Below are 27,696 nucleotides of genomic sequence, written 5' to 3' on the forward strand. Positions count from 1 at the left end.
TGTCCATACTGTCCTTAAGCACGTTTCTCGCAATCGGAATACATGAACCGTTTTTATCACCAGATACTCTAATGGCCATCTCTCTTTTTCAGGGATTGTCAGTCCTCATAAACATAAAGGGTTTAAAATGCAAAGGGCACATTGGATCGCTCCACCTAATGAGAGCACACGTGCTATTTATCTTAACATTCTTGAATTCAGAAAAGGTGTTGGTTGGTTCAAAGAAAGAAGAACCACCTTTAGAGGCCATTTTTCCCCGCAGAGCAGGGGTTGGCCTTTTTCGGGCATCATGGTCCCCTTTTTGAAGCAATGTTTTATGGCCGGATGCCCTTCCTGCCGCCAACCCTGTTAGTCGCATTTTGTGAGACACAGGGAATTACCAGTTAACTGGTACTCAATTTGCCGACCTGAAGGATGGCAGGCTGAGTCAACCCCGCTGGCGTTAATTCAGCGATGACCGGGATTCGAACCCAGGATCCTAGGATCCCAAGCCGGCACTCTAACCGCTAAGCTAACACCAGGCTAACAGCAGGTTCAAAGAAAGAGAAGCAAAATAAATTCCTCTCCATCCTAATCTGCAGAAGCATGCCAAAACAACTTTTTAAACATTCAACTTTGAACTGAATGTGCATTCCTGGCAGTTTAATTTTGTGACTGAACTAATGTGGTTTCATGTAAAGCTTTCCTTGTTCTGGTTGTGCTTGTAAACATGAGCGTGTGTCGAAAGAACCTTGGTGGTTGAAAAAAATAACTCGTCAAAAAGTGAGTTAATCCTTGCTTTGAATCTTTTCATGGATGGTGAACATATGTGTGTGTGTATTTGTGTGTCGTTGGTTGTTATCTCTAAATACGGGTTTCAGGAGGTGGAACGAAACTCCCCCAGGTCTCAATGTATCCACCTTTGTGTATTAGTGTGTGTATGTATGAGTGTGCGTACGTATGTGTGTGTGTAAACATGTAAGTTGTTTTTGCCTGCTATCTCCACACATGGGTGGGCCCCAACCAATGGATGGAGAACTATAGCGGGTCTCCAAGTGTCCACCTCCGTTAGCGTGTGTGTGTGTGTGTGTGTGTGTGTGTGTGTGTGTGTGTGTTTTGAACAGTGATCCAAGGATAACATAGGAGTTTAATAGATCACACGCAGTTCGAGGACATTACGAGACATCAATATACATTGACGTGAATAACAACTATATTATAATTTAACTAGTAAAAGGCCCATCAAATGTGACGGGTTGGAACATTTTATTTGTCGGTGCAGCCTCGTGAGCGTGCCAAAGTCTGGAGCCTCGGCCTATAGTGTCAGGTGTGCTTATATCTTCTTTATTTATGAGACATCCTACGGACGTAAATGAACACTCATTTTACTTTGCGTGTGTTGTACATCATGTGCAGCGAATTTCACCTCACTGGTCCTTTGATCTATTGTTGTTTTTAAAAATACGCTTCTGTACACCGCCCTTGAGGCTCGGTTTGCAAGCCGCCATCTACAATTCCAATAGAAGAGCAATATAATTACTCTTTTATGGAAAATGTTTTTCGAGTTTGTTTTATCCTCAAAAATAGACCGCAGTGAACACACATTCATGTTAAAAGATTGGCCTTTAAAACCTACCCAATGAAGGGGAGAGGCATCTGTACAAACACACAAACTGATGTTGCGTTTTATATGGTAGATTAGATGATTTCCCTTACAAGGATCTTAGACAAAGGTGGAGACCATGAGGCACATCAAAGCTTGTGATATTATTTTCAACTTATGGTTGTTTATCTCGCTTTATCCTTTTTAAATGCTGGTGGTTTTCCATTGGTGGTTTGCAATTGCATTCCAGCATTGTTTGTCTAAGCTCTATCCTTATAGATACTGAGCGTCAAGCAAAGAGGCAGCATGTGCCACTTTTAAAGTCTTTGATTTGGTACCTACTGTATGATTCAAATGAGATTTGAGCCGCCGACCCTCCCGAATCATATCAGACACGCTACCCATTGCGTACCTATGATGTTCGAGCCGCTGACCCTCCAGAATCATATCAGATGCGCTAACCATTGCGCCACCGAGGCTGGCATAATATTAGTAGACAATGAGCAAATAAACACAACGTATGGCATTTGAACCTGGGGTAGGTGTTCAGATGGGAGCACGAATTAGCATGCCAGGAAAAATGAAAGTTGAGCTCTGGAGGAAGTTATATTCTTGTTTCAAATCCCAACTGCAGATGTTTGTTTTTTTTAGTGTGTTAATTACTAATCATTGAGACATGTATGGTGAACGGGTTGTGTTCATGAACTCTTCATTTTGTGCAGGCGGTCCTTGCGGCCCATACGAATTTGCCTGCTCTGCTGGCGGCTGTACCCCAGTAGCGTGGCGCTGTGACGGCGAGAGCGATTGCAGGGACAGCAGTGACGAGGTCGGCTGTGGGACTGCATGTCCACTGGGTCAGGTGCCGTGTCTCCGTGGAGGTCAGTGTGTGCAGTATGGGGAGCTCTGCGATGGCATTCCTCACTGCTTTGACCTATCCGATGAGAGCACAGAAACTTGTGGTAAGGGCTGCACCCCACAAGAATGTGGTTGTATATGTGGTTTCAAATGGATGCTTGTCAGATGACAAAGGGTTTGTATCACTAACCTGTGTAAAATTTATACGTTTGGGAAAATTGCACCACATTAAAGGTTACCATAGATACAGTATGAGAAAGAGAAAATATAATTATCGTATAGAACTGAACACGTTTTCCTGCTTAAAATTATTGAGACAGTTGTCTAGCATAATATGTACGGCATTTTCTAAAAATTATTACAGCGGGACTTCTCTTACATTACATCCACCAGCAAACCACCAGAAACCCCTCTCATATGATACTTGGAGGTGGAAAATTAAATTTTTCAGTTTGCTGACTCATAGTCAGCTCACCACTTATGATGAGCTCCAAAATGTGCAACAGTTGGTCTTTGATGCTTTCCTTCTTAATCTGACTCACGTACAGCTGTTTCCTGCCTCAAGGTGATGCAGAAGAGTCGAGCATCCTGATGTTTTGTTAGTTGAACGAAACTAAAACTAAGTACAGATACATTCAAAGTACACCGCTCCCATGCCAAATAAATACCGTAAAACTTCGACTATAACGCGCACTTTTTTTCCCCCAAAAATCTTTTTAAAGTTAGAGGTGCGTACCCATACATAGGTCCAATTTTTTTTGCAAGTTTTTTTTCAGATTGAAATGATCGTCGAGGACGTCTTCGAAAACGGAAGTGGCAATACTCAAAGAAGAACAACAAAGAATAGCTGAATGTTTAATATAGAATATATAATCTGTAAGTGCACAATCATGAAGTAAGTAAGTAAACCAGTGTTCTATTAAGTGGTGATTTTAATGTCTGGCGAGTTCGAAAGTTATTCTACGAATGAAAAGAATTATACCGGTAATTGAATGGACGTTGGAAATTTAAAAATATTGTTCGATTCTTTTGTGAGATGTAATTATATACAACTCATAAAACGATGTCCCCATCCACGTGATGCCTTGAAGGTCACCATGTTTGGCAGCGTCTTCGCAAGCATGACGGCTTTCACACGCACCTTCGCAAGCATGACGGCTTTCACACGCACCTTCAACATGCTGACGTCACCGCCTTGTTGCCGACGATCTGTGACCCAATCGAGCAGTTTGGCCTCGAGCTCGGGATGGGCGGCCGCATGACCCGGTTCGGCCATTTTGCTTCGTGGGAGCGACTGCAGACGCTCGTTCTGTCGTCTCCATAGTCTGATGTTCTCCTCAGATATTCCGTCGAATTCCCGTCCAGCACCTCTGTTGCCGCGATCTTCAGCATATCGAACAATGTTTAGTTTTTGAACCGTGGTGTATGATTGTCGTCGAGAATTCATGGTTAATTACGGTAAGAAAACTAGTGGAAATAGAAGTCGCTGGTAAATCTTATGAACAACTCAATGAAGCTGTAAAAGAACAATTGGGTTTTATAATAAAATATAGCCAATTATCAGTAACTTGAGTACCACGTGATTGTCGTCCGACAATAGGCTACGGGTGGCTTCGTTGGATTGCTATCCGACTTCCGCCGTTTATTTAATATGCGCTGCTATGTTTAAACTTTGCACAATCACAACTGAACATCGTGATTGATACGATTTACGACTGTCGTAAATTTACTTCCTTGAACTGCTATGGTATTCTTTCATTAGCGCCGCTCTGTTCAACTATTACGAAATCGTGGCCGACAGTCATGGTTGAGATGGACTTCACCGTTTTTGACAGATGTAATAACATGTTTTACGTGGATATTTTTTTCATTTGAGTGCTGAAATGGGGGTGCGTATTATACAGTCACATAAAAAAGTAAGTACACCCCATGTAAAGTTTTGACTTTTTCAACATATTTCAACATACAGCTATTTGATCTTCATTTCAACAATATTGATAGATAAAGGTGATATAACATAACAAATATCATGAAACATTTACATTTTGTAGTCCATTGTATAATTGAAATAAACATAAATGCAAATTTCGCATGTGGAAAAAGTAAGTACACCATTGGCTCTAATAGGTGGTATTGCCCCCTTTGGCAGAACCAACCTCAAGTAGGCGTTTATTATAACTGTCTACCAGTCTCTGACATCGACTGGGAGAAATTTTTGCCCACTCCTCCATGCAGAATTCTTTCAGCTGTGCGATGTTTGAGGGGTTTGTTGCATGCACAGCTCGTTTAAAATCCCCCCACAACATCTCGATGGGATTTAGATCCGGGCTTTGACTTGGCCATTCCAGAACCCTCCATTTCTTTATTTTCAGCCATTCCTTGGTGGATTTACTGGTATGTTTAGGGTCATTGTCATGTTGCAAGGTCCACCTTCGGTTGAGCTTCAACTTTCCGACAGATGGCCTCACATTATCCTCAAGCACCCTCTGGTACAATGAAGAATTCATAGTGGATTTTATGATGGTGAGCTGCCCAGGCCCCGATGCAGCAAAGCTGCCCCAAACCATAATATTTCCACCACCATGCTTTACAGTTGGTATCAGGTTCTTGTGGTCAAATGCTGTCTTTGGTTTTCGCCAAACATGTCTTCTGGTACTGGGGCCAAATAGCTCTACCTTTGACTCATTTGTCCAGAGCACATTGTTCCAGAAGTGCTGGTCTTTGCCTAGGTGTTCATTGGCAAACTTTAGTCTTGCCCTGATGTTCTTTCTGGACAACAAAGGTTTCTTCCTGGCACACCTCCCAGGTAGATCAAATTTGTGCAGCCTCTTTCTAATGGTAGACTCGTGCACTTTGACATCAACAGTGGCAAGAGCTACCTGTAGGTCCCGTGATGACATTCTGGGGTTCTTAGAGACTTCTTTCAGCATCTTGCGGTCTGCTCTCGGGCTGAACTTGCTGGGGCGGCCTGGCCTGAACAAGTTGGCAGTTGTTTGGAATCTTCTCCACTTGTAGATGATCTTCCGGACAGTCGAATGATTGATTTCAAATTGTTTGGAGATCTTTTTAAATCCCTTCCCAGACTCGTAGGCATCTATAACCTTCTTTCTGCAGGCCTCAGAGAGCTCTTTTGATCTAGGCATGGTGACGCTGCACACTTCAACAACAAAGAGCAAACCAAACTAAATGTCTGAGGTTTAAATAAGACAGGTTCCTCCAAGATCCTCTCTAACGATGTTCTAATCATTTGCACCTGAGCTGGTGCACCTGATTCTAATTTTAGGTATTTGAAGTAGTGATAAATGTAGGGGTGTACTTACTTTTTCCACATGCGAAATCTGCATTTATGTTTATTTAAATTATACAATGGACTACAAAATGTAAATGTTTCATGATATTTGTTATATTATATCACCTTTATCTATCAATATTGTTGAAATGAAGATCAAATATCTGTATGTTGAAATATGTTGAAAAAGTCAAAACTTTACATGGGGTGTACTTACTTTTTCACGTGACTGTATATAGGTCTATAAATTTTTACAACGCGACAAAAGCCCAAGTTGGGGGTGCGCGTTATGCACAGGGGCACATTATAGTCGACGTTTTACGGTAAATAATATATCATCCAGCGCGAGGCATTGGGCGCTCGGTGATGCTGCCGTGCAGCACAAAGAGAAGGTATTGGGAGGGAGAGGTGTACAATAATTGTTTGATTGCATAATTAAAATAAATAAGTAATAATAGTAAAATAATTAATTTCTTAATCAATTGGCTAATAGCATACCCAAACCACCAGTTTCATCCGAAGCTGTAACTTTTTGAAAATTAATTAAATAATTAAGTAATCAAACAAATTAAACAAATTTTTTAACTAATTTATTAATCAATAAATCAAAACTATCCTTTATAGCCAAATACTTGGTCATTGTTGTGTCCAAATATCAGCTTCCTAGCTCAAAAGGTGCCTGAGATATTGCCCAGATGAGAAAGAAAATATAAAATTACTTAATAATTCGATAATAATTAAGTAATTAATGAATTAATTGATTAATCCAAAAATAAAAAATACATTTTTTTCTGAAGCACATGCTCACTATTGTTTCCAAATTTCATCTTCCAAGCTTATAGGTGGCTGAGATATCGCCCAGACAAACAAACAAGAAAGAAAAGAAATAAACGGATTGAAAACTAAGTACTCCCTTTCAACGTGCGTCATTGCCGGGTCCCCTTTGGTCGGTGCGTATTTTTGCATGTATGGTGCACTGATGTTGTATGGTGAAAACAGGATCTCAATGTGACCATGCGATGACGGCAGTGCCTGGAGATGGAATATGAAAGGAGCAGTGTGCAATAATTCTGGTACACCGAAGGCAGATTTTCAGTGCTGCCAAAGCAGCCACATGGCAAGGATTACACTGGGTGTTTCACCATGAGCGATAGCTCACCTACACTTTCATCTTTAACGTCCATCCACCAACTAATGCTGGTAGACGGGATGCCTAGTTTGACGTCCATCCCATAGACGGTACACACACATTGAAGCAGCAGGATGAGAGTTTATAGCTGGGTCGAGGAATCAAAGCTCAGAGGTGAGGTTGTATACTTATAGTCATGTCCTGCCAGCCTTGCTAGTTAATCAAGCAGGCCATATTGTGCAAGAGAATTACATCTTTTAACTTGAAGAAACATGTTCATTGAAAAACATATACCAAACTGTACAGGGCTTTCCTGTGTTGACCTTGATAACTCATGAGTTGTCCTCAATACAAATAATTGTTGCACATTTATCGAATATTTTGGAGGCATTGGAGTCATTTTAACCACAATTCTGATAACTACTGAGTTGACAGCATTTGTGATTTTGTGCTCTTTGATCAGGTTCCATAACCATCCCACCGTGTCCTGGCAAGTTCCCTTGCTCCAATGGCCTCTGCATATCCTCAGAAAGGGTGTGTGATGGAAGGCCGGATTGTCCTCGTTCTGAAGATGAGCTCGCTTGTTGTGAGTACAACTGCCTTGAGCTCGCATGCAATGGGGACATGAGCATATTTCAGAATTTTAGACCACTACTTCATACATTCCTACCGCCTACCCCCATCCCCTTACCTTCTGTGTTTTTTCTTTTATTACCATGGCCTGATCCTCATATTATCATTGTCTTTATCTTTGGTGTGTCTGTCCTTGACAGATGAAGAGCCAACCTCAAAGCCACTTCCTGGTAGTCATTTGCCAAATTTCACATGTCCTGAATTCACCTGTCTCACTGGCAGGTGCCTGCCCTTTTCAAAGGTCAGTTTTTTTTTCAGAATGTCTTAGAGATCTGATGTTCAAGGACAACTTCAAGCCACATCCCATAAAAATGAGACCGGAATGTGTGTATATGTGCATATATATATATAGCATACCCAAATGCACCGGATCTTGTGCTTTCCTCAAATAATTGTACAACCCACTCGGTCTATGATATCTCAACCACTCTCCTTTGGAAGGCCGAATGCTCATTATCCCCGATGAACGGCTGAACGTGTATCAGGTTTGCGTGAGTTTTGTGTGCGACACTCCTAAATTGAACAATAAGTGGGCCTGCTTGTTACCAGATGTATCTCCTTCTCAACCTCAATGGGATAGTTTTTATCAAAGGCTTGTACCCAAAAGAACTGAGGACCTTCAATGGAGACGAGCTCATCTGATTTTACCCACAAATCATCTGCTACACATTTTTTCTGAATTGATACCTGATGAATGTCCTTTTTGTGGTGCATCTGAAATTATTTTCCATGCATACAGTGCATTCAGAAAGTATTCAGACCCCTTCACTTTTTTCACATTTTGTTATGTTGCAGCCTTATGCTTAAATCGTTTCAATTCATTTTTTCCCTCATCAATCTCCACTCAATACCCCATAATGACAAAGAGAAAACAGGATTTTGGAAAGTTTTGCAAATTTATTAAAAAGAAAAAACTGAAATATCACATTGACATAAGTATTCAGACCCTTTGCTATGACACTTGAAATTTAGCTCATGTGCCTCCCATTTCTCTTGATGTCTTTGTACTGTAAAGATAAAAAACTGTAAAGATAATTATCTTTGAGATGTTTCTGCACCTTGAATCGAGTCCACCTGTGGTAATCTCAGTTGATTGAACCTGATTGGGAAAGGCACACACCTGTCTATATAAGGTCTCACAGCTGACAATACATATCAGAGCAAAAAGCAAGCCATGAGGTCGAAGGAACTGCCTGCAGAGCTCAGAGACAGGATTGTGTCGAGGCACAGATCTGGGGAAGCCTACAAAAAAAAATTCTGCTGCATTGAAGGTTTCCAAGAGCACAGTGGCCTCCATAATTCTTAAATGGAAGAAGTTTGGAACAACCAGGACTCTTCCTAGAGCTGGCCGCCTAGCCAAACTGAGCAATCGAGGGAGAAGGGCCTTGGTAAGAGAGGTGACCAAGAACCCGATGGTCACTCTGGCTGAGCTCCAGAGATCCTGTGTGTAGATGGGAGAAACTTCCAGAAGGACAACCATCACTGCAACACTCCACCGATCTGGGCTTTATGGCAGAGTGGCCAGACGGAAGCCTCTTTTCAGTGAAAGACACATGGAAGCCCACTTGGAATTTGCAAAAAAGCACTCAAAGGAATCTCAGACTGTGAGAAACAAGATATTGTGGGCTTTCATGGGCATTGCCCTTTGTGGGCATTTTTTGTGGGTTTCAGCAAGATGGTGCAACCTTCCACACTGCCAGAGTGTCCATGACTACTGTAAGGGCGCTTTTTCCAAAGCATGTCATTTCCAGAAACTGCGATATGCCATGGCCAGCGAGTTCACCCGATTTGGCTACATGTGATTATTTCTTGTGGTCATATCTGAAGGACAAAGTGTATGTTAACCATCTACAAACTCTTCATGAACTGAAGGAAATCATCAGACGCATTGCAATCAATGATATTGACGAGGCCATATTGCAGAACGTCATGAATAATTGGCGTCCAAGATTGGAGGAATGTGTCAGACGAAATGGTGCGCATCTCCTAGATGTTCTTTTCCACAAATAAATGGCATGTAATGTACTTCACTTTCTTCTAAGAATTTGTTTTGAAATACACCTTTTTACTACCTTTATACGAGTGTTAAAAATAACCATATTTCTGGCTCACCCTGTATATGTATACATATACATATACAGTACAAGTGCATCCCAACTGGTTAAGACCATTTAATTTGTGACCAGGTGACCTGCAGTTGCATTTAAGAACTATGTATAGTTGATTCATGGTTACTTAAAACTCCTATTTTAAAAGTAATTTAAACTTAATCTAAGTAATAAAAGATTATTCTCTTTTGTTGTTGTTGAATAGGTTTGCAATGGCGTGAAGGATTGCAGGGACGGTGAGAATGCGCCATCTGATGAAATGGGTTGTGCATCATGGGGCACCTGGAGATCTTGGAGTTCTTGTAGTCACACATGCGGTCCGGGTGTTCGGTCACGGCATCATGTTTGTTCAAAATCTCTGAGGCAGAATGCATTGCGAGATTGCCGTGGACAAAGTGTGCAAAGCGAACAGTGTTTTGTGGTGGCCTGTCCACGTAAGTCCATAATTTATGAGCCTTCTTAGTCACAATAACAAGGAACTCTCTTATATTCTCACATGCTGATGGAGAATGTAATGTGTACCTTTGTGTACTCATAACTGGAAAGCAATATTTTGACATAATGGCTGGAAAATGCAAACATTGAATCAGGATAATGGATCCTGTATTTATTTAACTTCGTTCCTCTAGCATTTCAAATTCGGAGCTATGTGAGGGGACATCTAAATATTTTGTTTCCAGGGGAAGGTTGAGGAAGTGAGGACAGGTTAAAAAAAAAAAGAAATGAGAAAAGAAAGGGAAGAAGGAATGAAAGAGATGAAAAGGAAGGCTATCATGGGGGATGTTCATCAAAAGCCAGTTGTTTATTCGGCTGTTCATTACAAACCATTTTACCTTGGGTCTATGATTTCTATATACACTACTCTATAACAACATAATGAGTTTTATTCTCAACATTTGAGCATAAGTGAAACTGACAAAGGAACTTCTTCGTTATTATCCAAGGAAAAATAAAACTTTTTTTGTTCAAAACAAAACTTCAAAAAAATAGCTGAAATATGCATTTTATGAGTATATAGTAATCCCTTCATGACTTTATATATTATATTAATGGTAACATGCCAGTGTGCTCCAAAATATTCAGAAACGATGCATCCATTGTGAATTGGGTTGTGCTGTACATAAGCAATTTATATAAGGGTAGTGGGGTTGGGGGGAAAAGGTGAAGTTTTGGATATATAGCAAAGAAGAAAGCAATTCCATTATTTTTCAAAAAATATTTGGTGTAGGAGGGAGGAGAGGGGGTCAAAAATTCCACTATTTTTGCATGTGTAAATACAACAACAACAACATGCATTTTAAAGGCCATTTTCCCTGCTAGAGCGGGGGTTAGCCTTGCGGTCCCCATGACAATCTTCTCCATTTTGCCCTATTTTCTGCATCTCTCCTTGTTAACCCCCTTGCCCGCATTTCTTCTTCCACCATCTCTAGCCAAGTCTTTTTCGGTCTTCCCCGTCCTCTGCTTCCTTCTACATTCATTTCCATCACTCTTCTCAACCAGTCACTTTCATCCTTCCTCAACACATGACCAAACCATCTCAACCTGTTCCTCTTCACAGCATCAATCACAGGCTCTATTCCCATCATCTTTCGCAATTCATCATTTGTCTTCCTCTCTCTCAACGATACTCCGCGCATCCACCGAACCATTCACATTTCCACCCTTTCCAACCTTCGTTGCTGCTCTACGTTTATTACCCATGTCTCGCTCCCATAAATCATAACACTTCTCACACATGCAGCATACACCTTTCCCTTCAGTTTCAACGACACTCCCCTCATCATCAGCACGCCACCCAGTTCCCGAAACTTCTTCCATGCACATCTCACTCGAGCAACCGTTGCCGAGTCTGATCCACCTTCTCCATTCAGCATGTCTCCGAGGTAGCAAAATGTTTTCACACCTTCCAGCTTCACGCCATCTCCAAGATGGTAAATACAAGATGTGTAATGGTACAAGATGGTACAATCTGCCAAGATGGTACAAGATGTGTAAATATAAAAATGTAATATACAAATGGGCCCTTGTGCCCTGAAGGGGTTTCGTTTTGTTTTCAAATGATATCTAATTGCAATTTCAGACATGTGACAATTGGAGGAACCCTCCATCTCTCTTCTCTCTTCTCTCTTCCCTCTCTCTCTCTCTCACTCTCTTTATGGCCATTTTTCTTTCTTCAAACTGTATTTTTTATAATTAATGCCTATCTGTCGAAACAATGTTTAAGTACATCTCACTGATTTGATCAAATTCCAAAAATGTAAGGAGGTTGTAAAACCTGAAGATGGGACTTTATATTTGTTCATCTTCTTTGACTCTGACTATATTTGTTCTTTCAAGGCAAAATAATTATGCTCCTGTCATTATATTTACTTGTATAGTTCACTCCATATAGGCCAATAACTTCATAGCTCTTCAATGTTCAACACGTCCCAAAACCACCGCTGGGAAAAGCCCACCCAGCCAGGCAGCTCCAGGTATCCTCCCCACTCCCAACCCTTCCCCTCCCCCCATCCCCTCCCCCCATCCCCTCCCCCCATCCCCACGCTCCCCGCCTCCCCGCCTCCCCGGCAGCACCAGGTAGCCCCCGCTTGTTGCTTGTTGCTTATATAAGGAACATTAGAATCAGTTGGTAAAAAAATTTTTTTTTCAGGAGATGGAGAGTGGGGTCCTTGGGGGTCCTGGTCCAATTGTTCTGCCCCATGTGGTGGTGTCATCACGCGCCAAAGAGACTGCCGTCTTCCAGAGAATGGTGGAAAGTCATGCTCAGAGAAACCGGGTGCAACTAGCGAAAGTGTGCAGACTGGTAAGTTATCATGCAAATATCTATTTGGAGGTAAAATGTCTTGTTCATAATCCAAGTAATAAAATCTGTTCTTTGATGAGCGTGTGTGTGTGTGTGTGTGTGTGTGTGTGTGTGTGTGTGTGTGTGTGTGTGTGTGTGTGTGTGAGTGTGTGTATGTGTTGTGGGCCAAGAGAGTTATCTGCAGGAAGATTGTGGCCTTCCATAATAGGTGGAAATTAAACCTTCTTTAGGAAATGAAATGAAATGCTGCAATAACTAAATTTGTGTTGTTGACAACAAATCACTGCAACCTCAATATACGATCTTCACAAAACATATTACTTGATTGCTCCCGGGATGAAAACCCAGGCAGTGTTTAAGCACAAGACCTGATGGAGGCCTGAAAGCCAATTATCTGGTTTTATGTGGTTATTACCTCAAAATTATTACCTCAAAAATAAATTGGTGGTTGATTTCAGCAATGTTGATTTTTCAGCAAATGATTTCAGCAATTGGTTGATTTTCCCCAGTGTGTACCCTGGATAAGAATAGGTACGCCGTATCCCTGCGTGTCGTAAGAGGCGACTAAGAGGGTTGGCGTCAGGAAGGGCATCCGGCCATAAAAAAAATTGCCTCAAAAAGAGAACCATGACAATTACAACTACATGTGGGCAGGGTACAGCCCGAAGTGGAGATCGGTTTCTGAGGTTTGGGACATGGAATGTAGGGACAATGACAGGGAGATCAGGAGAAGTGGTGGAAGTATTGGTCAGAAGAAGAGTGGACATATGTTGTGTGCAAGAGACGAGATGGAAGGGAAGTGGTGTGAGAATGGTGAAGGGTAGGCAGGGACAGAAATACAAGTTTGTGTGGCAAGGGTGCCCGGGGTGCGTGAATGGTGTTGGTGTCCTGTTTTCTGAGGAGTTTGTAGACAATGTGGTGAGTGTGACTAGAGTGAGTGATAGGTTGATGATGGTGAAAATGATGATTGGAAAGTTATTGGTGAACGTCATCTCGGGATATGCTCCGCAGGTTGGTCGAAGCGATGAAGAGAAGGACAAGTTCTGGTGTGCGATAGAGAAGCTGATGGAAAACGTGAAAGATGAGGAAGTTGTTGTGGTAGGAGGAGACCTAAATGGACATGTGGGAAGGAGTATGGATGGTTTTGACGGAGTTCATGGGGGTTACGGATATGGTGTGAGAAATGGAGAAGGTGAAAGGATTTTGGAGTTTGCTGATGGAGCTGATTTGTTGATTTGTAATACTCAGTTCCAGAAAGAGGATAATAAGCTTGTTACATACACGTCAGGTGGGTCGACGACAACCGTTGACTACCTGATGGTGCGTAGGCGAGATAGGGGGCACCTCCGAGACACAAAGGTGATCCCGGGGGAGGAGGCTGTTTCACAGCACCACTTGGTTGTCTGCGACGTAAGGGTGAAAGGTGCGAGGAGAGCTCGGCGGGTGAAGTACCAACCGAGAATGAAGGTGTGGAGGTTGAAAGAGGTGACAGTAAGGGAGGCATTAAAAGAGAGGCTGAGTAGGGTCGAGGATGATGTGGTTGAGCTTGAAAGTGGTTGGATGTCAATGAAAGCCAGTCTGTTGGGAGCCGTTGGTGAGGTATGTGGATGGACAAAAGGACCACCGATGCACTTGGAAACATGGTGGTGGGATGATGAAGTTGGAAAGAGGATTGACGAGAAGAGGAAGAAGTTCAAGGAGTGGCAGAAGGTGAAGGGTACGGGAGCAGAAACAGCAGAGCATGAAAGTTATAAGGCAGCCAGGAAGGCTGCAAAGAAAGAGGTAGCAAAGGCACAGGAGGCATGCAGGAAAATGTTCGGAGAACGCTTGGATTCAGAAGAGGGTCAGAAAGCAGTTTTCAGGATTGCAAAGCAGATAGCGAAAGAGAGGTGTGATGTGATGGGGGTGAGTTGCTTGAAGGATGAAGTGGGACAAATCGTTGTCGACCCAGATGGAATTAAAGGAAGATGGAAAAGATATATGGAAATGCTGTTGAATACAGAGAATGAATGGGATGGCAACATAGAGAGTAACCCAGTTTTAGGACCGGCAGAGAAGATAACTGAGAAGGAAGTTGAGGAAGCGATAAAAGCAATGAAGGGTAGAAAAGCGGGAGGGCCGACGGGAGTTGTGGGAGATATGTTGAAGGCAGCAGGAAGTTGGGGTGTGAAGAGAATGACAGAGATCTGTAATCTGGTGGTGAAAGAAGGCCGCATTCCAGTGGATTGGGAACTGAGTACCCTCGTCCCTCTATACAAGGGGAAAGGTGACCCTCTGGAGTGTGGCTCGTACTGAGCGATAAAGTTATTGGAGCATGGAATGAAGGTATTGGAAAGGGTGTTGGAGAGGAGGATAAGGAAGAAAGTGAAGATCGACGAAATGCAGTTTGGATTTATGCCAGGAAGAGGAACGACAGACGCGCTTTTCATTGTGAGGCAGTTGCAGGAGAAGTACATGGAGAAGAGGAAGAAGTTGTTTCTTGGGTTTGTTGATCTGGAGAAAGCATTCGATCGGGTTCCACGCAAAGTATTGACATGGGCATTGAGGAAGTTAGGAGTGGAGGAATGGTTGATCAGAGTAGTGATGGCGATGTACAAAAGAGCGTGCACAGCTGTAAGGACGAAGGACGGGAACAGTGGTGAGTTTGAGGTGAAGGTGGGAGTGCATCAGGGGTCGGTACTAAGTCCACTACTATTTGTAGCTGTGAGGGAGGTGCTGGCTCAGAACGTAAAGGAGGGTTTACCGTGGGAGTTGTTGTATGCAGATGATCTGGTGTTGATTGCGGAAAGTATGGATGGACTGAAGGAAAAGATGAACACGTGGAAGGAATGTATGGAGACAAAAGGTCTGAAGGTGAATATCGGAAAGACGAAGGTGATGGCAAGTGGTAAAGCATGTGGTGAGGTGGAAAGAACTGGGAAGTGGCCCTGTGCTGTGTGTAGGAAGGGTGTCGGAGTGAACTCCATTCAGTGTACAATGTGTGCTGAGTGGGTTCATCAAAAATGTAGTGGTCTGATAGGGTCATTAACCAGTGTGGCAGCTACATTCAAATGTAAGGTGTGCACAGAGGGAGCTGCAGATGTAGGAAATGTTGAGTTGGATCTTGGAGACGGCGTGAAGCTGGAAGGTGTGAAAACATTTTGCTACCTCGGAGACATGCTGAATGGAGAAGGTGGATCAGACTCGGCAACGGTTGCTCGAGTGAGATGTGCATGGAAGAAGTTTCGGGAATTGAGTGGCGTGCTGATGATGAGGGGAGTGTCGTTGAAGCTGAAGGGAAAGGTGTATGCTTCATGTGTGAGAAGTGTTATGATTTATGGGAGCGAGACATGGGTAATGAACGTAGAGCAGCAACGAAGGTTGGAAAGGGTGGAAATGCGAATGGTTCGACGGATGTGCGGAGTATCGTTGAGAGAGAGGAAGACAAATGATGAATTGCGAAAGATGATGGGAATAGAGCCTGTGATTGATGCTGTGAAGTGGAACAGGTTGAGATGGTTTGGTCATGTGTTGAGGAAGGATGAAAGTGACTGGTTGAGAAGAGTGATGGAAATGAATGTAGAAGGAAGTAGAAGACGGGGAAGACCGAGAAAGACTTGGCTAAAGATGGTGGAAGAAGAAATGTGGGCAAGGGGGTTAACAAGGAGAGATGCAGAAAATAGGGCAAAATGGAGAAGATTGTCATGGGGACCGCAAGGCTAACCCCCGCTCTAGCAGGGAAAATGGCCTTTAAAATGCATGTTGTGTGTTGTGTTGTTGATTTCAGCAACCTGATATGAAAATCCTCTCTTGAAATTTCAATTCAATTGGATGAAAATTGACAGTTTTAAAAAGTAGGCCTATGTTGACCTTTTGACCTCTAGACCTCAAACATAATTGGTGGTTACATTGAGTGATCTGATGTGCAAATCCTGTTCAATTTCAATTCAATCATATGAAAATTGAGGATTTTATAAATACAGTGTTCACTGCTTAATAAAACCACCTTTGGGCCGGGGCTACCTGGTCTTAATAACCAATGGTTTTATAAACCAAAGCCTGCAGATTAGGCAACAAATTTGTTTTTAGCATTATTTGTCACATTTTTGGTATTTCTGCACATAACAAACCAAACACAGATTTTAAAATACAGTACATTGGCCTATTTATTCATATCGCACCGAATAATCTGTCTGAACCATGGGCTGTGCCGTCAAAAGATCCCTGACTTCACCTTGAAATTTTTCAAACTCTTCCATGTTGTCAAATCCACGCCTCTCAAGATCGATTTCCAGATGGTGACGAAAAGCCCGAATTTCAGCATTTGAAGGAGTGCCTTCAATTTCTTCATCATCTTCTTCAGCTGCATCATCATCAGAATCCTGACCCGATGATGCATTCATATTGTTGATTTCCAGATGGTAACAAAAAGCCCGCATTTCAGCATTTGAAGGAGTGCCTTCAATTTCTTCATTATCTTCTTCAGCCGCATCATCATCAGAATCCTGACCCGATGATGCATTCATATTGTTGATTTCTGATGCAAGTCCTTCCAATTCAAGACCGCTTCATCTTCCTCATCTTCAAGCGTCATCAGAATTCCATCGTCAATGGCAACCCAAGCTTGGAACTCTTCCGCAGCTATTTTTGGAGGAGGATCAACATCGCTGAATCCAGCTCTTCCTCACCTGCAGCAAGCTCTTCCTCTTGAGGTTTGAATTCTCCTTTTTCCAAACAATTGACATGGTCTCTGAAGAGACCTTGGACCAGGCTCCAGACAACATGTGCATGGCATCAAGCATATTCATTTTCTTTGCAACCTCGTTTGCTGTCAGGAGATCACCATTGTCCACAAACATGTCTCTGATTGCTCGACACATCACTTACCTGAAGTAAGCTTTAATGGTCCGAATAATTCCCAATGGATGTGGTGTTCGAAGGACCATGGGCCCATGGTGTTCTGCTGTCAATCTGAGAGAGTCCTCCAGGAACATCAGCATGTGTGCTGCAGTTGTTAACTAGAAAGAACAATCAGAAATTGCAGACCTTCGCCAGGACTTGTTTTCAGTGGTTTTTAAGGCTTTTGTGTTAAAACAAATATGGCGGCCAAACCACGTGACTGGTGACGTCAATTTTTTTTCTCCCCCAATTTATCCCTTGATGACGCTCAAGAAATTTCATCTTGATCGGATGAAGTTTTGAACTTGTCGAATTATGACGTCATAATGGAGGCACCTATGACATCATTAACATATTTTATTCCCCATGGAGAGTTCTTTACAATGAGCCATGTCTCAATGTTTTCTATGCAGCGCTTTCGGAGATATAAAGGTGCAATTTTTTTCGGTTTTTCCAAGATGACGCCCATACCACGTGACATATGGCGTCATAATTATCATTTAGAAATTCTACAGGTGGAGTTGCACCTACGGTGAAAATTTCCTGTCAATCGGACCAATGGTTTCAGAGAAAACTAGAACGCCACTCAGTAGAGCGCATACTCCCACCGTGGGTCAAGTTGGAATAGTACGATTTCACAAAAGTTTGAGGGAGTAGTTCAGTGACAACACAAGACAAGACAACACAAGACAGACACTGCACAGATATATATTTAGAATATATAGAAGATAATGTTAAAAAAAACAAGGCAATTTCACTTACATTTTCGGATTCAGCGTTCAATTCTATATAAGTGAGTGTATTTTGAGGCATGTGTGACTTCAAATAAAATTGTAAGCCAGGAAAACGTTCGTTTCATTCCTTAGGGATACAACATGAAAAACTGGCCCAAACGTGAAAACAAAACTCGCTCATTTTAAGTCGAACAAGCTAATGCGACCACTCATTCTTCTGGGAAGAATCCCGTGCACATGCTTGTCACACTTATAAGTCACCTAAGTCTTTATAAGTTCATTAAATACTGACACCGCGATTGACATTCGCTGAGGTAAATGTTGATATCTCTTCTGAGGTTAAAACAAAACAAAACAGTTTTAAAGCATTATACGTATCAACCGATACATTTTATGAAACGGGGAAACATAATACACACTTTGGTGGTTTTAAAATGACAGAATATGTCTTTATTAGAAAAAATAAAATAAAATAAACCTTGAAGACGACGCTGCTAAACAATACACCGCTCTAACACATAACCACGAGTTTAAACTACATTTACAACAAATATGAAAACTATTTTCATATCACAATGTTAAATATAGAATATATAGAAGATAATGTTAAAAAAAAAAGAGCCCTATCTTCCAATAGTAAAAAATTCCCCAAATAAATTCCTGGATCCAGAATAATATCCTGAGCTTCACCAAAAACTAATCAATTATTCCTTATCCCAAAGGCAATCATCCCACCAATTTTCATCCAAATCCGTTCAGAAATTTTCCAGATATCTTGTTCACAAACACACACACACACACACACACACACACACACACACACACACACACACACACACACACACACACACACGGACGGACGGACGGACGGACGGACGGACACGATCGAATGCATTACTCCCTGGCGGGAGTAATCATATTTATTCTGTGTGAACAAACAAACAATCAGACAGACAGACAAATGAGAAATCGGTCAGAGACTGAGGACTTGCCGCAATGTACTTTTTTATCGGCCATTTCGTTAGTAAAAAAAACAATTTTTGACCTTGAATTTGACCTTTCAATGTCATTCAAGGTCAAAGGTCGTGGTGCCAAATGAAATGTCGTATGTGAGTTCCTATATGTCAGTAACAGTAAGTGTACGCATATATCTTGTACTTTTAGAGTTATAGTGGTTTGAAATATATTTTAAATGAAAACTCAACCTCCCTGATTTCACGTTTTGGGTGACCTTGAGCTTGACCTTGGGCCTAGAGAGTTAAAAATTGGGCACAGTATATTCCAAGGCAAGGCAAATACGTGTGTAAAGTATGGCGATGCTATGTGCAACGATGTAGACGTAGTACTGCGCACAAACAGACAGACAGACAGACAGACCACAAACCAACCAACCAACATACTTGCCGGAATTTTTTCCGGCAAGTAACAAACGGACTCGAATGCAATACCCTCACCTCAGGCGAGGGTAACAAGGAGGATGATATTCTTCTTCTCCTTCTCCATGCGCATGTTCCAGTTTTTCACTCCAGATTGAACCAGTCATCCAAGAGTTGTGTGTAGATTCGTACAGCACAGGGAAGGTCTTCAATTTTTTTTGTCGCATGGAGGTCATTTCGTTTCTGCGTAGAAGCCATCAGATGAACACACGTATGACGTCATGATGTATCCCGTGTGTACAAATCAAAATCTTTCTTTTCGAAACGAAACAAGTGGTGTTATTAACCGATGGTTTGGTTTTATTTTCCGATGTTTCCTTGTCGGGGAATCATTAGTGTAGCAGCATAGCAAACCTGTTGTGCATTTTGTGATACAAGCACCAAATTTGGTACACTAGTAGACTATCATATTATGAAAAGATCTGGATATTGGGCCATCTCAGATTCAGAGATTTGATTTTTGCAAGATTTCGATTCGATTGGGATCGAAGAGAACACCTTCTTCGTCTTCTGTACAGTGAAGTTGCCAGCCCTGAATTCTCTGGCTACATCTGGGTGCTTCATTGGGAGTGCAACCGTGTCCCTCAGGTGAACAGGGACCCACCTGGCATAGTGTGTGTGGTCTAAGGCATGGAACCATGGGACCAGTTCCGTCAGGGCATCAAGGTACGTCGTGAATGAAGCCTGCCGCAGAGAACGCACGTAGACCAGTACCAACATCTCTAGTTCCAGCACAGTTGCCCAGTACTGAAAGTTGGGAATGTCTTCTCCTCTCTGGTGACACCAGTCTTCGAACTCAGGCAGGTCTTCTGCATCATCAGCATATGTCATACAGTGGCGTTCATACGCACGGTGTTGCAGGATGTGCAGTGCCGCTGCAGTGATTTGATGAGCTCTTCTTGTGCGGGTGACGTGGGCAGCTCGTAGGAAGGAGTCGGCCGTCCCTGGCGTTGCAATCTCAGCTTGCAAAATCTGCAAATCTTGCAAAAATCAAATCTCTGAATCTGAGATGGCCCAATATCCAGATCTTTTCATAATATGATAGTCTACTAGTGTGCCAAATTTGGTGCTTGTATCACAAAATGCACAATTCTTTTGAATATTTGGGCTAAGCCGCCCCACTACATAGGGATAAGTCAGGACCGAGTTGAAGTGGTCTGAAGAAGCGATTGGTTTTGTTAACCATGATTTTATTAAACGGCATCTACTCTATCACCTAAGTTATTGACATTTGGGCCAATGTTGACCTTTTGGGAAGCATTGTTTCAATGGAAAAAAGGGGGATTGGTTCCCGAATCGTGAAAAGCTGTGAATGTCGAGGAACAAACTGCGAATGGCGAGGCAAAATTGATTGATTTTATGAAGCATTTTCATTCTATAACTCGCGGGGTTGACTTGCTTACGCAGCTGGTGGAACATCCTGTGAAGCTCTCTCTTATAGTGTGGCTAAAATTTGCTGCTGAGAAAGCCATGAAAACGCGAAGCACACAACCGCGAATGTAGAAGCAGGTCATGTTCGCTCGCGGCTTGTAGATGATTTTTTGCGTATGCCCAGCTGCCTTGTGCATGGCGGGCGAAAGATGGGTTTTATAAATGTGTCAAGCTAGCGGCTCGTGATCATTTTTGTTTGGCCATTGGGAGTTCAGGGTCTTTTCAGTTTTGTGGGACTTTTGGGGTTTCAGGGTCTTTTGGGTTTTTGAAGGGTCTTCAGGGTCTTTTTGGGTCTTTTTTGGTCTTTGGGGTATTTGCAGTTTTTGTGGTTTTTCAGTCTTTGGGGTCATTTTGGTCTTTGGGGTCTTTTCTGTCTTTTGGTTCTTCGGTGTTTTTTGGGTTTTTTCAGTCTTCGGTTTCTTCAGGGTATTTTGGGTCTTAAACGGTCTTCAGGGTATTTTGGGTCTTTGGGGTCTTTAAGGATGTTTGGGATATTTTGGGTCTTCAGGGTATTTTGGATCATTGTGGTCTTTTCAGTCTTCTGGAACTTCAGGGTCTTTCAGGTCTTTTTGGTGTTAGGGGTCTGTAGGTCCTCAGGGTCTTTTGATTTGTCTTGGTATTTTGGGGCTTCGGGGTCTTTAAGGTTCTTTGGGGTTTTTTGGGTCTTTGGAGTTCATTGGGTCTTTGGGGTCTTTTTGGTCTTGTGGGTATTTGTGGTATTTTTGGTCTTGTGGGTCTTTGGGGTATTTTGGGTCTTCATGGTCTTTTTGGTATTTTGGGTCATTTTGGTTTTTTGTGTATTTAAGAGTCTTTGGGGTATTTTGGATCTTTGCGGTCCATTGGATTTTGGTTATTTGGGGTGTTTTGAGTCTATTCAGTCTTTTGTGTCTTTGGGGTATGTTGTGTCTTCGGGGTCTTTTCAGTCTTCAGGGTATTCAGGGTCTTTTGGGTGTTTGGGGTCTTTTTGTGTCTCCACAGTCTTTTGTGTATTTTGGGTCTTTGGGGTATTTAAGGGTCTTTGGGGTATTTTAGGTTTTCAGGGTATTTTGGGTCCTTGGTGTCTTTTCAGTCTTTGGGATTTTCAGGGTTTTGGGGGTCTTTAAGGGTATTTTAGGTCTTTGGTGTCTTTGGGGTCTTTAAGGGTCTTGGAGGTATTTTGGGAGTTTTGGCTATTTGGGGCCTATAAGTGTCTTTGGGGTATTTTGGGTCATTGGGGTCTTTTGGGTCTTCGGTCTTTTAAGTCTTTTAGGTCTTCGGGGTCTTTTAGGTCTTTGGGGTGCATTGGGTTTTCAGTCTTTTTAAGTCTTTGGGGTCTTTTGGTTCCTCTGAATACTTTGGGGCCTCGGGGTATTTTGGGTCTTTTTGGTTTTTGGGGGTATTTTGGGTCTTTGGCGTATTTTCATTTGTCAGGGTCTTTTGGGTCTTTTAGGGTTTTCCAGGTATTTTTGGTTTTTGGGGTCTTTAAGTGTATTTGGGGTATTTTTGGTCCTCTGGGTCTTTTGGTTCCTCGTGGTCTTTTTGATCTTCGGGGTATTTAAGGTTTTTTTTGTTATTTTGGGTCTTTGTTTTTTTTTTTGTTCCTTTGGGTCTTTTCGGTCGTTTGGGTATTCGGGTTCTGTGAGGTCGTTTGGGTACTTGGGGTCTTTTGTATCCTTGGCGTCTTTTGGTTCCTGTGCGTTTTTGTTTCATCTGGGTCGTTTTTGTCTTCAGGGTATTTTGGGTCTTCATGATCCTTTGGATCTTTTTGATCTTTGGGGTATTTTGGGTCTTCGGGGTCTTTTCAATCTTTTGAGTCTTTTGTGTCTTCAGGATATTTTGCATATTCAGGGTCTTTTTGGTCTTCAGGGTCTTTTTGGTCTTCAGGGTCTTTGGGGTATTCAGGCTCTTTCCGGTCTTCAATGTCTTTTGGATCTTTGTGGTCTTTTCAGTCTTTGGGTATTTTTGGGCTTTGTGGTCTTTGCAGTCTTTTGGTTATTTTGGGGCTTTGGTATATTTTGGGTCTTTGGGATTTTGAAGGGTCTTTGGGGGGTATTTGGGTCTTCAGGTCTTTTCGTTCTTCAGGGTCTTTGGGGTCTCTAAAGGACTTCAGGGTATTTTGGGTCTTTGTGGTCCAATGGGTCTTCAGGGTCTTTTCGATCTTCAGGGTCTTTGAGGTCTTTAAGGGTCTTGAGGGTATCTTGGGTCTTTGTGGTCCATTGGGTCTTCGGGGGGTTGTTGGTCTTTTGGATTTTTGGGGTCTTTTATTTCGTCTGGGTATTTTGGTTCCTTGGAGTCTCTTGGTTTTTTGGAGTCCGTCCTTGGGGTCTTCTGGGTCCTTGGGATATTTTGGGTCCTTGAGGCCTTTTAGGTCCTCGGTATTTTCGTTCTTTTGGGTCCTCTGGGTCTTTTAGGGTTCTCGGTTTCTTTTGGGTTCTCTGGGGTGTGGGTTGGGGTGGGGGATAGGTCTTTTGGGTCCTCTGGGTACTTTGGGTTAAGTATTTCAGGTTACAATTGTGGGTGGTGTCAGGTCCGGTGTCCAAACAATGGGTGAAGAGCGGACATACAAACATACATACATAATCACAAACACTTGCTCCATTATATATAGATTAGATAGCAAAGTAATGACCCTCTGCGTTCTAAAAGGTAAATCGAAATGAACCCACCTCCTGGGTTCCCACCCTCTGGTCTAATGGTCTGAACACTAAAGCGTACCTTCCAATAATAGTTATAGTGTTGAAGGGGTGAAAGAGGTCTAATCACTCAAGCATGTAAAAAGGGTCTAAAAAGGTCCAAGTGGTCTTAAGTTCTAAAGTCTAAATGGTCAAGGGTCCAAGCTGTCTAATCTGTCTGAAAGATATAAGGGGTCTAAAGGTGCACCCACGCTCGGAACATGGAACTAAGCTGAGGTAAAGAGACAAAGTGAGATAAAATCTGAGCAAGTTTAATAGAGATAAAGACAGCTGGTTCCATGTTGCTCAGGAAAGGGAGGGATTCTTCGGGAAGGAAATGCAAAGACAAGTTAGATATGTCTCTACCAAGAAGAGAGTGGAGATTGATGGAGCAAATAGTGATGCTGATATTTGTGCTGTTGCCAGACAAAAGCTCACAACTCGCGCTCTTGCCAATTTCACATGCAATACATGCCAGAGATCCTTTAGAAGAAGACAAGATATTGCAAGACATATTTGTCTGACAACTCGTCGAAGATGGGACTAGCCTGCTAAATTGCTCAGTCTACCACTTTATGGTGGAAAGGCAACATCTTGCGGATGGCCTTCTTTCAAAGTTCAAGGTTCAAGGTATGTAAGCATGTTTGTTTCTCTTCTAAAATGCTGATGATTCTGCAATAACTAAATTAAATAATGGAATTTCCTTCTTTTATTGGGGATTCTGCATAGTTTTACTGATCCATACAGCAGGATATAACAAGGTATACAAACAAGAATGCTCATCAATGAGTCATCATACACATCACCTATGCTTGGAGCAATCCATTTTGATGCCTACGCCGACAAAACATTATGTTTTCTGGTTGTCCGTCCTTCCATACGTATACCTACATACGTCTGTCCGTCCATCCATACGGGCTAAACCTCGTTTTTCCCAGCAACCATATGTCCGATTGAGATTAAACTCTCAGGGTAGGAGTGACACCCATGCAGAATGTTTTTATGACAATTGTGACGTCATCGGTCACGTGGTATGGCAGCCATCTTGGATTAAAAGCAAATAATCAAAATATTATTTCTCGGAAACTGCTGAATGGAAAAATTTGAAACTTGGCACGTTGCCAAGTACTCCCAATTGGGGAAAAAAGCATGATAATGATGACATCATAGGTGAAGTGGTATACCAGCCAAAAATGTTTTAATCAAATTCCTTATCCTAAAAATCTGAAATTGCATGCACATGATCTATGACCCATTTGTATTGAAATATTAAATTTATGACATCATAGGTTACATGGTTTGGCAGCCATATTGGATTGAAGGAAAATATTAAATAATTATATCTCTGAAACCGCTCACTCTATCGATGTGAAATTTTACAAATATCATCTAACAGGACTGTTGCATATAGTTTGAAAATGATGATGGTCATGTGGTTTGGCAGCCATCTTGGATAGAAAAACGAACCATATCCGATCTACACGAAACTTCACAAACGTGTTCCTGTTCCCCCACCCATACATATGCAGAGTGATGGCATCGACCCGTTGTGGGATTATGCGGAGGCATATTGATGACACATTCGCATTGTTGTACACCGCTCCTTTCCTATGCCATCTCCAGGCATTGCAAATCGTCATTGCCGGGCACCAAAGGGGGCTCGGCAGTGACGCACGCTGAAAGAGAGTACTCAGTTTTCACTCTGGTTGTTTGTTTTCTTGGTTGTCCGGGCGATATCTCAGCCATCCTTTGAGCTAGGAAGCTGAAATTTCGGCACAGTAGTGAGCAAGTCCTTTGTCAAATACGGTATTTTTTGTTTTTTGAATAATCAATTAATTGAGGAGTTATTTAATTATTAGCGTTTAATTAAGTACTTATTTAATTAATTAAATTTCATTTCTCTTCTGACCATTATTAACTCAGGCACCTTTTGAGTTAGGAAGCTGATATTTGGACATGCCAATGACCAGGTGATTTGGCTGCAAAGGATATTTTTGATTTATTAATTAATCAATTAATCGATTAATTATTTAATTATTCGATTAATGACAAAAAATTTTTTTTTTTTAAAGTTACAGATTCTGATGAAATAGTGGTAGTTTATGTGTTCTCTGACCAAATTGATTAATAATTTAATTTTTTTATGATTATTATTTATTTATTTTCATTATTAATCATTTATTTATTTTCTTTCTCATTTGGCCAATATCTCAGGCACCTTTTGAGCTGGGAAGCTAATATTTGGACATGAGTGACCAAGTGATGTGGCTATCAAGGATATTTTTGATTTATTGATTAATCATTTCATCTATTAATTATTTATTGATTAATCGATTAATTATTTATTGAGTAATCAATTAATTATTTAATTTTTTATAAATGACTTATTTAATTAAATTTCTAAAAGATACATCTTCGGATGAAGCACTAGTGGTTTAGTTATGCGATTAGCCAATTGATTATGAAAATATTTTGTGATAATCTTTTATTGATTTTGATTATACAATTAATCAATCAATTAGTGTACACGTCTCCCTCCCAATGCAGCCTCAATGAGCTGCACTGCGGTATTGCCGGGCGCCTGAGGCGCCCCGGCAATGCCGCGCTGCAGCATATTTAATTATTTGGCATGGGGCGGTGTACTTTGAATGTATGTGTACTTGTTCTACTTCTTATCATACTTTAACTGTGCCCTGACATTAAATGTTCACTGATTTTCTTTTTAATCTTCCTAAAATAAGAAACACAGCATTGAATGTCTGACACGTTTTATATATCAGTGGATTGAATCCACAGGACGTTAATTGAGGAATACTAATCACCATGAGAAGCAAGAAGAAGCTGACGTTTTAGACACTAACCCTTTGGCGGAGCAAAATAGCAAAGGATCAATGTTAGCCAAGTGGTTTTATTAGCTCTCGTTGTGCCCTTAGTCCACCCTTAATGTTATCTCGCTGACTTTGCTGGGATGTATTATATGCTCCATGTTTGAGAATGCTCATGAGTTTTTTGCAAAAAATATCAATGATAATATTTAAAAGAAAAGTTGCATTCTTATAATGTAATTCTATGTGGCAATTCAAGTCTGCCTCATCGAAATTTCAATATTACATGCACAGTTTTATTTATGCCTCAGAACCATGCTCCACCGATGAGTGTGCCATGCCTGGTGAGTGCGTTGGCGAGAAGGTGTGGTCTGAATGTCTCATGTGCCCACTGAACTGTCTCGATGTGGCTGGGGGAGCTTTGTGCAAGCAGCCAGCATTATGTCGCCCAGGTATTCCCTCCCCTTTCTATGCTTTCTCTATCTCATATCTAACGATCTCAGTCCATGCCTGATCTTAAATGTGTCGTGTGTGTATAAAGTACCTTCAGAAAGTATTCACACCCATTGACTTTTTCACATTTTGTTGTATTTCAGACTGATTTTAAAATGGATTAAGTTGAGATTTTTTTGTCACTGAGCTACATATAATACCATGTCAGTGGAATTTTTTTTTAGACATTTTTACAAATTTATTAAAAATGAAAAGCTGAAATGTCTCTCGTCAATAAATATTCAACCCCTTTGCTATGACACTGCAAATTGAGCTCAGGTGCATCCAATTAATTTTGATAATCTTTGAGATGTATCTACAACTTGATTGGAGTCCACCTGTAGCCAAATCAAATGATTGGACATGATTTAAAAAGAAACACACCTTTCTATATAACGTCCCATAGTTGACAGTGCATGTTAGAGCAGAAACTCCACCATGATGTCCAAGGAACTGTCCGTAGAACTGCGAGACAGAACTTTGAGGAGGCATAGATCTGGGGAAGGGTAGAAAACAATTTCTAGAGTGATGAAAGTTCCCCAGAGCATAATGAGCTCCATCATTAGGAAATGGAAAGAATACAGAACTACCCAGACTCTTCCTTGAGCTGGCCGTCCAATCAAATTGAGCAACCGGGCACGAAAGACCTTGGTCAGAAAGGCGACCAAGAACCCAATGACCACTCTGACAGAACTGCAGAGTTCCTTGACTGAGATGGGAGAACCTTCCAGAAGGATAACGGTCTTTGCAGTGTCGAAGCAATGCAATCCTTTTATTGAACTCAAAATGCAAAACTCAAATAATAAGAGTTTATTACATCAAAGTGTGGAAAGATTGGCTGATACAAGCA

General features: G+C 41.7%; 1 protein-coding gene across 1 annotated transcript in view; it reads left to right on the forward strand.

Moving 5' to 3' along the window:
- LOC137429455 (SCO-spondin) overlaps positions 1–27,696 on the forward strand; it is a 444,698-nt gene that overhangs the window by 123,517 nt on the left and 293,485 nt on the right. Inside the window, exons 29-34 of the mRNA XM_078781076.1 lie at positions 2,305–2,541; positions 7,319–7,441; positions 7,629–7,729; positions 9,802–10,030; positions 12,247–12,399; positions 26,666–26,806. Of these exons, the coding sequence (XP_078637202.1) occupies positions 2,305–2,541; positions 7,319–7,441; positions 7,629–7,729; positions 9,802–10,030; positions 12,247–12,399; positions 26,666–26,806 (984 nt within the window). The remainder of the gene's footprint in view (positions 1–2,304; positions 2,542–7,318; positions 7,442–7,628; positions 7,730–9,801; positions 10,031–12,246; positions 12,400–26,665; positions 26,807–27,696) is intronic.

This window comes from Myxine glutinosa, chromosome 6 (genome assembly GCF_964187855.1).
Source record: "Myxine glutinosa chromosome 6, kmMyxGlut1.1, whole genome shotgun sequence".
NCBI classification, from domain to species: Eukaryota; Metazoa; Chordata; class Myxini; order Myxiniformes; family Myxinidae; genus Myxine; species Myxine glutinosa.